The sequence below is a fragment of the Cataglyphis hispanica genome, chromosome 12 (genome assembly GCF_021464435.1).
Source record: "Cataglyphis hispanica isolate Lineage 1 chromosome 12, ULB_Chis1_1.0, whole genome shotgun sequence".
In the NCBI taxonomy this organism is placed as follows: domain Eukaryota; kingdom Metazoa; phylum Arthropoda; class Insecta; order Hymenoptera; family Formicidae; genus Cataglyphis; species Cataglyphis hispanica.
This window is the reverse complement of record NC_065965.1, coordinates 2,141,375-2,153,608: the sequence shown is the minus strand read 5'-3', so window position 1 is coordinate 2,153,608 and position 12,234 is coordinate 2,141,375. Positions and strand designations below refer to the sequence as shown.

Sequence of the window (12,234 nt, the reverse complement as noted above, 5' to 3'; positions counted from 1 at the left end):
AATAACGGCATTATATATATTTAGACATAAAAAATACATAATTTTATAAAATATTTTATGATAATGTTACATTTTTATTAATAGCGAAAATATGAAACGGTCTGAACGGAAAGTTCAACATGGAGTATTTGCGGTCCACAGGGAATCTTAAGTTTACACGATTTGTGGAGAAGACAAAAAAATATTATCTAAATATAATATCCCATAGAGTATAGAGAATATAAATTTTTGGATAGCTATTTTATTTCTCGTTTTTCTTATGTTTAGGTGCACGAGAAAGCAACTTTATTATTCATGACGTTATCGGATTTTCCGAGAGAACGATCTTTTATTTCAATCGGTAAGTCACCACAATATTTTTTGATCACTCGGCTAATCGGCATGTTAATTCGATAGCACGCAATGCGAAAGCGAAACGATCATGTTTTATCAGCTCTATTTATTATCACAAATCCTGATAACATCCGGGATTGCATATATCCTGAACGTGAATTGATAAGGAGTTCTTCCCTTCATAGTTTCTATACAGATGAGATTTAATATGATAAACATTAAATAATTATTAAATACTATAAAAAACATTAAATACACTAAATAAATAATTATTTAATACTACTATAAGATAAAATTGGAATATTTGAACATAATTGGTTAATTGGGTAATGGATTTTTTATTTGCATTGATATAATCAATGTTTATGACTAATAAACATAATATTCGCATAACTTACGAATAATTACATCATTAGACAACACGTGCTATTAAAAGATTCAATTAAATTAATGAGTCTCAAATGTTAAACTAATGTTTGTATTTATTCGAACGTGATTTATTCACGTGGAAATGATTAAACACGATATATCGATTGCATACACATTGATGAATTCCAAGAAAATTGCATAACATAATTGATGTGTACTCTTCAATCATCGATATATTAAATTGATGGGAATAATCAGCAACAAGCACGTATCTATTACATGTGTTTACTCGATTTGTATGCCACATTTATTGATGCACATCGATTAATCTATGTACATCAAGTACAGAACTGTCGAATGCAACTTTTGTATTTGCGTAAACATTACAATTAACGATGCAAAATTAATAGAAGCGTATTAATAGTTTTATGACTATATTTGTCATTTAATATTTATTAATTGCAAAATCTAAAGAAACAAATTAATAGAAAAATATCAATTAAAAAGTATATTATATATTATACATGTGAAAAATATTATAACAAAAAATATTTAGATAAATATATATATATATGTATAATATATAATATATATTTCATGAACGCGCTTTTTAATATTATTAAAAATTTTATATTTAGATAATCAATTGTTATAGATAACTCTAGTTTCTTTAGATAAATTTAATTTTGAAAATTATAATATGATCGTGCATAAATTATTTTTACGTTATCGGAGCATTGTTTGAGAATCACTGATTCATGTGAATATTCGCAAGAGCTGAATATGATAACGTTATTGAGCGATCACATGTAAATATAAACCGGATGATACGACTTTAGCGGTCGTTGAAATCATCAGCGAATTGATAATACATTTGTTCGCCGAAAATGTCGCATCAAGACGAATCGCTGTCCGGATCTCGGACTACTATTATTACGTCTCCAAAACGGAACATATCTTCTTGGAATCCTAAATCGTGGTTCAACTCTAATTCGGATTCTGATTTGGTAAATAGTTTTAAAACTGATAATTTCCATAATTGTAAATTAAAAATAAATTAAGTTAAAACAATATACACGAGAATAATTAACACATCAGTATTTGTTTCGAGAGCTACAATGTATTACATTTCTTAATTAAGATTATTATCGATTATTTCGAAATAAAAAATAATATTAGACTTTACCATGACAGCTAAAAAAACATCGTTTCACATATATATTTTTCCACGTATTTCCGTTGTTAAAGAATAAACAAGCCAAGCGTTTGTGCACATATTGCACATATGAGAAAAAAAGAGAGATTGCTGATACTGATTATTATAAAACATGGTTTATCCAATATTTTTCTAGGTATGGCAATTCACGATTATTATGCCAATTTATGCGAAAAAAATAACGTTCTTGTGTAGCAAATAATAATGAAAATTCAACTTGACAAATTCAATTATATATCTTTGTATAATATCAGTCTGTCACTGTTTGTGTTTATGTTTAAAAAATTGCTGATCATATTTTTCAAAATTTGAAATTAAAGAAATTTAACTTTTTAAATTCTTATGATTCTGATTAACTACTTTTCTTTTTTCCATATTGCATACATTACAGAAATAGATTGCTATCAAACTACGCTTTGGTATAATTCAGTCAATAACATTTTCTTCTTTTTTTTCTTTATTCAGACAACGAATTTCCGATGTTGTCTCGAAAACATGCGGGCAGACGTTTACGGTATCCGCCGTTATCCATTCCCGCTGTAAATATATGTCGGCGATGTTACATATTGCTCATTGACATTTGTTTAGTCTAGCAGAACTGATGCATTTACCAATCAGCTGTTTATACTTCTGATTAGTGCGCAACTCTCATATGGTATCGATATTCATTCGGTATATCAAAACGTATAATGGAATAAATAATCATAATTCGAAAACTTCAAAACTTTTTGAAACGAAATTTTTCTGATAGTTAATCTTGTTATAATTTAATGTAAATAGGCTGTTTCAAAATATTCTGCCAAGATAAGATACTGAAAAATCGAAAGAGAAAGAGAGTGGAATATTATTTTATATAGATAGTTTTTGCAAATCAGAAATATTTTTTTATTTATTATGATTAATATATTTAATAAATAGTGTATTTATTATATTTTTATTACATTAGAATTAAATTATTTGTGATATTTGCCAAAATAAAAAGTTGTAAAACATAAAATTGCAGATCGTAGTCCATAATTTTAATATACATTTTAGATGTGTTCGTCTAAAAAAAAAATTATCCTTTTATTGACATTAAAAACTTCATATTTATCAAATAAAATCTAAAATTAAATCGCCAATACTAAATATGGCGGTGAGAATACGATACACATAAAATAATTCTACTGTATAGTATTCTCTCACACCAGAGAAAGAGATTTATCGTTATAAATAAAAGTTCTCATTTTATTGACATCAAAATACAATCTTATCTCTCAATATATACTTTAACACATAAAGAGCTTATAATAAAATGCGCTACGAAAATACGTGCCAATATCTAGGATGCATTTACCAAAGACATTTAATGTTAACAAAGATAAAAGGAGCCGACATTTTTTTCAAGTTTCCCTACATCCTACGCGATAAGATGACGTCGTCGGCGTAGTCTGTCAGTATCGCGGTGCGTATTTCCCTCTCTTTTCTCGCACCACCTGGTGAACGTACCGGCCACGTGGATGAATCGTCCACACGCGAGAGTGTCAGGTGTTGTTGCCTCGGTCAATTGTTCCCTCGACCGCAGTACGCGAAGGATGTTGCGCCGCTCGGTCTCGTACAAACCAAGCCGAGCGAGTCAACCGCACGATCGAGCTATCATCATCAATTCGTGATCATTTTCATTATGACGGTTCTGAATTTCATAATTATACAGATGATAGTTTGTCATACAGTGCGCGAAAAATACTTGCACGTCGTTTAATGAGAAATTTTATCGATGATTTATAAATTGGAAAAAGTGGAACGTAAATAAATTTAAAAGAAGACAATGAATTAAAAAAATTAAGTATTGATCAATTAAATTAAAGATTAATAGAATATATATTTGTCGATATGTGCAATAATATATTTAATAATAAATAATATATTTCTGTGATATCGATGTGTGAACTACTTTTTTTAAAAGTAAAATTTAATATTTATTACGTGAAATTTCTAGTAATTATTTTCTCTTGCTAATGAGATTACATATAATTTTAATATAAAACCTATATAATTTGCAATAATTGTGACGGATTTTTTATGACATTGTGCGCCAGTAGATTTGTAAGAATTGTCTAAAATCAGGGGAGTTTTCCCTGATGATCGCATGGATGAGAATGACTAATCAAGAAGACATTCTCATTAACATACCTTCAGTTTTATAGTTCGTGATGTTTTGTAAAGTGATATCAAGAATCGTGATGATGACGATCATGAATGATAACGAAGTAATGATGTGACTTAACTACTTCGCGCGCGTTTAACGAGTGATTAAAAGCCTAAGTCTTCGATCCTTGGCCTCGATCTACTTTACTGTGGTTTACGACGACTATTTTATTGCGCCCTTAAATTAGCGACGAGAGTTCTTATAATTTCTACAAAATAATTTCTACAACTTTTAAATGAAGAGGGTAAATTTGCATTTTGATTCCTATTTGTCACTGCAATTGAAATACATATTTAATTATCGTTTATAAAAATTTTTTACTCTAAAAATATAATTTTTTTAATTGACTTTTCATAAATAGCAATTATTGTTTAATTAATAAATTTTCATTAAGACGCTTATAAAACATTTTTCTGGGAAGATAAGTCTCTCTTGAAATTATATATAATTTCGTAATTTTGAAAGTTATTAGTTTTATTTATTGCAATTATATATATACTTAATTTAATTAAGATAATTTGAACTAAAAATTTTAAATTAACTTGTATTTCGCAAAATCGATTTTTAACAGCTTGATTGAAGGAAATGTTTCAATGAAATAGACGGTAGAGAACACTATTACGTAAATTTTAATGAAAACGATGTTAAATGTTCAAGCGTTTAGCATTATTGCAAGGATTGCTTGTAAATCAGCAGTGTTAGTTTCTACATTTCTTGTACCTTGGACTTCTCTTACTGTTCGATCGTTTTCCTGCCCTATATTCGCGACCTGAATTCACCCGATTTACTTCTCGTGAAATACTCGATGCCGAGTAGTGCGAAAATAATTCGCGGCACGCGAATCAACAGAGAGGTCAATGTTTTTGAAATTTGCTTTTCGATTTCATATTTGAAAGTAAAATTGAATTATTCCAAGAAAACATCATTTCTTAAACGAATCTCATTTGCGTAATGCCTCTCATTTTTTTTGTCTCTTTAAATGCCTATGCAATATGAAAATTACAAAAAAAGAAAATAATTTTGTGAAAGTTTGAATTATTATTTTTTATTTTTAATATATTATACATATAGTGATTTACTAATACGACTATATCGCTTGTTAACGTTGAAATGACTCATTGTCCCGTTAATTTTCGCGATTTTGAAGAACTTATTCAACACTGATTCATATACTTAGCATTATTAATACTCCATAATAACAACTCGAAATATATTTATATTTATATTAAATAATTACTTAAGTTCTTGAATTTTAGTAAATTTTATATATATATATATATATATATATATATATATATATATATATATGAAATTTTTTACATATTAATTTAATTTAATTCAGTTTTCTAACTTTTTGTCAGATAATAGTAAAGTAAAATATACAAAAAAAATCTAAGAAAATTTTACTGTTAAATAAATAATAATATATGGAATACTCTATAGATTGATCCAAAATACTTTGCACAGTTGTCAGATGTAGCGACTGCTTATCAGGTTTGAAAATATGCGATATACATGTCGGATTGGAATGATAAATAACTAACAAAAGAGGAGATATATTATGTATAAAAATGTTGGCAAACACTCTCACACACGCACATTTGTATCCATTTTTCTCGTGATAACGTAGCGATGAAAGAACGCAAATTTCTATAGTGCGCGGATCAGCTGATTTATCGATCCTCTCACATGATCGACCAGTTGCGCTTTTTGTCTCGGATAATTCTGCTTCAAGATTATTACGGCAACCTTAATTCATCAGTATCGTGATGTTGTCGAAATTGTAGGCACGGTATCGATCGTTCGCGATAATCATTGATAATTTGTTTTAATATTCAATATGAAAATTTCGATTATGTGTATGTTTAATATCAGAAGTGAATTTTTTATCATCATTAAAAGTGTGTTTTATCATCATTAAAAATTGTTATATTATATGGTGTACGAAATGCTATCCGTTTATCGTAGCTACAGATATAGGTTATAAAAAGCGATATCTCTTTTATTACTCTATAGTAACAATCGCTATGTTTACGACAGTAATCTCTATAAGAATTGCTATCGATGATTTTTCGCGAATATGACAGTGTGACTTGCCTTGATTTTTGAACAACTTGATTTTTGAAAATGAGAAAGGCAGTATAAAAAATATATATAATTTAACTTAATATAAATTTTATTACTGAATTTTTCAAAAAAATATATTGATAAAATATATACTGTTTTAAAAGCGGATATAATATTGTTTTAAGAGCTTAAGGGGGGCTTATTCATCCTCAGTGAAATATTTTTTATCTATATATGTATGTCATTACTTCATTATAACGATATAAAAAATTGTTATTAAATTAAATTTATATTAAAATCATGAGAAAGTAAAATTTGAATAGTTCATAATTAATTAATAATTAATTAGAAAATTAATGGCACTGTATTTAAATATAATTAATCGTTTGTAATCATGATTGCAATCTGTTAATTAACTGATGATTAGTTGAAAACCGATATTCTCTATATTCTCCCTTTTTTTAAATTTATATTGGTTGCAACTTGAAATATTCATACGCGATTACGAATCATCAGATAATTATAAATGCTATTAGTGACGCACAACAAGAACAATACGTCGCATATACCGCACTTTAAGCATATTCCCGTAGCCTTAAGGCTACCGAGAAGAGAGTCAAGGAAACGGATATAGCAGACGATTAATCCTGCATTCGTTATTATGAAGGAAACCGCAATTTCGAGATTCAATTTGGCTCGGCATGACGTCGCGACACGACAAGACGCGCGCATTGCTAAATTTCGCCTCACTGAATAAGCGATTAATTCAGCAATTATGAGAATTAATTGAGGTGAACGTCTGTATGATGTAACGTTATTATTAAAATGTGGACAACATTGTAAAAAATCATCGTAAAATTATTTTGCTATAAAGGATAGCTCTTTTCACTTCATCGAAGATACCAAAATTACAGCTTATTTATAGTGCGTAAATAGTGAGGAATTTAAATGGAATTTTTATTCGAATCATTTTCATGACGATTATAAGTGATAAATGAATCTTTTGTGCGTTAGATGAGATTCGAATAGTTTGTCGAAAAAAGGCTTAAATTATAAAAAATGTCGCATCTGCGAACGAAGACCAAAGTGCTCTCTGACAAGACTTACAAGCACGTTACTGGGACAGCAGAATGTCGCAGAAATCAATTTTCTCTGTTGAAAGGACGGCCTCAAAACATCGTGCATCGTCTGGAACATCGGTTTCACGAGGTAACTTTGCCGGAGGAATATGTATATTCTGCGATCGTTTGTTTCCCGATGATTACACAAGTCGACAAAAAAATTTTTGTCGAGTAACTTTAATCAGAATAAATATTTCTTATAGATCTTTGGCCACAAAAAACAATGCCGCTGACCAAATTGTTCCACCACATCAGATTTTAAAGTTATTTTGAACTTTAAACTAGCGATTTTTTATTTTAAAATTTCAAATAACTTTAAAACCTAACGTGCTGGAGTAATTTGGAGAGCGGCATTGTTTTTTTTGTGGCCAAAAATCTATAAGAAATACTTACTTTCATTAGAGTTACTTGACAAAATTTTTTTTTATTGACCTATGTTATTAGACAATTATTAGACATAATTGTTAGACATAATTGTCTAATAACATAGGACATTATAAAAATTTCGTTCGAATTTTTGGAGATATTTATTTAAATATTACTGTGAATGTGCATTATTAAAGATATACAATATGTAGGATATTACAGCAATTTGTATGCGAAACTAAACTTTTTTCTTAAAAATTTATATAGGAAAATGTAAATACGCAAAATACATAAACAAAACAGAAAACGTTCTTCCATAAACGTGAATATTATAAACAAACTTTTGCAACAGCGAAAGGTTTAAAAAAACAATCGACCTCTATGATTTCTTCTATTTTCGTGTATTCTCACGCATTCACTAAAATTATTTTCATGCACTGAAATAAATCATATAGTATATAATAAACGCGTTGGCGACGACAAAATAAATGCATACGTCGCGAATATTATTTTACGCATTTTCTGACTGATCTATTCTCTATTCTGGTGCTGAATGGGTCAAAACTACGTCATTCATATTATCGTATGAAGTCACGTAGAATTCTTCCGTTTGGCACGTGTTTTCAATAGCAAAAACAGGCGACAATTCAAAACTCTCTTGTCTCGCATCTCTCATCGCAACCAACACTCGTCGCATTATATATCGCGTTTTTGCTATAAATCAAAGAACAATGTGATAAAAATTTCCTCTGTTGCGCACGTATTTAAATCTCTTGTCTGATTTAATTTTTTGATGAAACTTTTTAGCCTGATTACTGAAAATGGACACATCTACAGTTTCTGCGAATAAAACACGTTATAAATTAATTTTAGCTTTTTTAGCATTTAAAACATGCCGAAATAAAAGTTTATTTCCGTATGACAATTTATAATTATTTTCCATATTTATTTTTATTTGTATTGTTTACAACTGTGCGTCTTTGATAACGATACCCGATTGTTTAGGCTGAAGAAGATTCAAAAAAGGATAGAAACGTTCGTTTTTAATTCTTTCAAATATGACAAATGTCTAATTATGCTTAAATAAAGTATGCGCCTGTAACCAGTAGCTGGCTCTAAATAGTTATTTTTTATGTTAATTAGTATTAATTTTGAGAGTTTATACTCACAATTTAATTTGTTTATTATATTGTTTTACTTTATAATTTTATGACGCCAATTACACGTACAGAGCAAATACAAGTATAACATTTATTACTTTATGTAATAAGTTTAGCGTGCAAATTAAAACAATGCCGCGCATTGTTGCATTGTTCTTGGTGTTCACCAGCTGCATCCGTAAGTACATCAGTCTTCTCGCGATTATGCAGCCGCAAGTTTATTTTCAGTTACCCCAAGGTTTTTGTGCCAACGCCGCGAATTTTAGGTGCTGATTAATGTGTCTCCGTTCTTTTCAAAGATACCGATAACCTTGCCAAATTTATCATTATCATCATCCGCGACATTAGATAAAATAGGCCATGGCTATGTTCGCTCATAATTTAGAATATCCGGTTGATGTTATGCGCGCGATTATTTTAATTAAAACTCTTTTTAACTAATCGAGACTCGTCATAGATGATGTCTAAAAATGTTCCGCCTGCGCGTCGCATTTTAATATTATTTTTGCTAATTGTTATTTTGATTAATACGATGAGATATGTGAGACTGCAATACAACTTTGTGTCTTAAATAACAATTTATTTTTTTTTTTTTTTACTTTTATAATACAATATAAGATAACTTATATATAAAAAAAATTGATTAATAATTTTTTTATTCTGAAATGATAAGCTGTCAATAAATTTTAAGAATATTGACAATACTTAATTCTAATTAAATATTAATGGCCATCAATTTAGAGTATCATACTACTGCATAATTAAACCAACATTTGAATATTTATATGCTGAATCATGATGGGTATTAGTCATTCACAAAATGCTGCCAAATATATACAGCGGTACAAGTTATGGAAGGCTGAATAACGGGATATCGTGTTTCGCGATTTTACACATCCTTTGACATTTTTCGACATTACGGGATGTTCGAAGAGTGTTACAAGAAGGGATACAAGAAGCATGCCTCACGGTTGAACAATTAGAAAGTTTCGCTCGTGTCACGACAAGATAGTAAATCTGCTATTCGAATCGCGAGCGAAACCAATTGTGAAATTTCATTAATGGTGCCATAAATCACGATGCACATTCGTGGTAGCCGCTGATACAATGCCAGAGATATCTTTGGCTAATACTCTCAACGGTGTTCGATAATGTTAAAAGATAGGAAATGCAAATGCGAAATCTGTGTTTTGTCATCTTGACAGATCATGATAATCTGAAAACGGATGTCATTGTTCACCATGTACAATTGAGAATTTGTTAGAAATGAAAATTATATAAAAATGTACTTCCATTATATGCACTATTTTCTTTCAGATATATGCAAATACATATATCTATATCAGTTTATCATTTTTTTATTACTACCTTCAAGATATGCAGATGATTTCATTTAATTTCAGCAAAAGAAAAAGATTATAAAATAGAAATTAATTTAGTATTCGAAAATGTCCTAATATTTCATTTAAAAAATTATTTTAAATAAGTAATTTATTATTGTATTTTTATGAAAGAAAAAGAATTAGAAATATCTTTTATTTTCTAAAAGTTATAATAAATTTATATATAAAATATTGAAGAATATACAAATATTTATAAATTTACTGTGATTAATGTGAATAATGTGATTTACGAGATTATTCAAATTGTACTTTTTCTCTATTTCTAAGATTCTATCAATAATATATCTTAATTTTCCTTCTCTAGATGCCTTTTATCTCAAGATAGGATATCTTGAGCAGAATGGCCGCGTTTTATCAAACGCGTCATAGTCGCGACGTATTGATAATTGGTCATATACACGTTTGCCTTAACTCTCGTATCTTCTCGGCAGTAGCTCATTACTTATGGAATATCGTCCTTTCATTTCACGGACGTTGATTTACGAGAGGTCGCGAAATTCATCGCCGTAATCCCAATTAACTGGGAGATTTTTTCAATCGGTATTTATTTATTTTTAAATCGTTGTTATTTATATCCGTATACTAAGTGTGATAATGTTATTTGTACGCGATAATTAATGACTCATCACATGGTAAACGATTCGTCGTGTCGAAAGATCACAGTTTTCCGCGCAAGAGAGACGCGTGAAAAGTCTTTCCAGAGTTTATTCCTCATGGCTCTCAGCAGCACTCTTCGCAGATAGAGTCAGCCTGAAACGGAAACAAAGACAAATTCTTCTTTGTTATTTGCGAGACTTTTCAGAGAGTTGCTCAAGTTTCTCGACGAAGTTTCCCAACGACGGAATACTACGTCGTAACTGAAGTTTATCTTTTTTTCCTATCAAGTTTGCGCATCAGGATGCAAGAATGTGTTGGGACATATACGATGTGTGACATATACGACAAAAATGTGCGGTTTTCGAAAACAAAGCGATTTATGTCAGATATTTTCGTACACCTACGCTATTTTGTACGATTTATTTTTCTCGTGTGACTAAACGGACTCGTGTTTGCAAGATAATATTTCATCCTCAGAATGTCACGAAGGAATTTTGTGATGTATTCGGTGTCGCTCAAGCGTTTTTATTTCACGATAAGCGCGTCTAATAACACGGTCAGTAAATTATATTGCGATGTGTTAACTATTCGGAGCCATGCGCATAATGTCCTGGAAATTTACCGATATGAGCGTGAATAATCGTGGACAACATATGTTATGCAGCCTTGAACACCCTGCGCATACCTATCTAACATGATCGCGTAACAACGAATAGCCAACTCGTATGACAAAATGTGCGGTACTTTCTCGGATAAAATGATCATTTTACATTTAACATGCATGATCAAACTCGATTGAAACCTGCACATGTATATCTGCAATCAGAAACATTAGAGCCGTGTGTATAATGTAATATTCTCTTTTTAACTGTTCTCTTTATATTTGTAATGAAACAAATATATGTTTATTGGAGAAAGAAAACAAAATAATAAAATTATGAAAAGAATAAAAAAGATGAGTTAGAAAAATGATGAATCTATTACATTATACGAAAGCGCAAAACTGTTTACAAACACATATAAAAAATGCGTTGTATCGTTTTAGCAAATATTCGCGAAGATACGATACAAGCGATGATCGAGAAAAAAAATGAATAAACATGACGCGCATATTTAAACGATAATAATAATTACACATGATCGCGACTCGGAGCATGAGGGGATCGGACACCGATCTAAATTCCATGGAATATAAAAACGAAAGGACAAATCTTTTGACCAATCGGCGAAATTCATCCTTCTCATCTTTGCCATCGCAAGGATCTGGCAGAACTTATGGATCCCTTTCCTCGACATGTCAACAAGCTATTCAATCGTTCTGGAACAGGAGCAAACAGGTGGATAATAAGCGCTTTTTATATGATGAATTTTTATCAAAACATTTTTATTATTCTATATCTATTCTTTCGCACAA

General features: G+C 29.9%; 1 protein-coding gene across 4 annotated transcripts in view; it reads left to right on the top strand.

Annotated features, from left to right (window-relative positions):
* The window catches only part of LOC126853519 (kinase D-interacting substrate of 220 kDa), a 35,188-nt gene that overhangs the window by 1,047 nt on the left and 21,907 nt on the right, over nucleotides 1-12,234 (top strand). Inside the window, exon 2 of one of the 4 annotated variants that reach the window (XM_050599342.1) lies at nucleotides 268-340. Coding sequence is in view for 3 of the 4 variants with exons in the window: in XM_050599339.1 (XP_050455296.1) it covers nucleotides 11,957-12,157 (201 nt within the window). In the remaining variant the exon portion in view is untranslated. Of the gene's footprint in view, nucleotides 1-267; nucleotides 341-1,562; nucleotides 1,710-7,181; nucleotides 7,383-11,753; nucleotides 12,158-12,234 lie in introns of those variants that run through there. The other 3 variants (XM_050599341.1, XM_050599340.1, XM_050599339.1) reach the window with 3 other exon arrangements.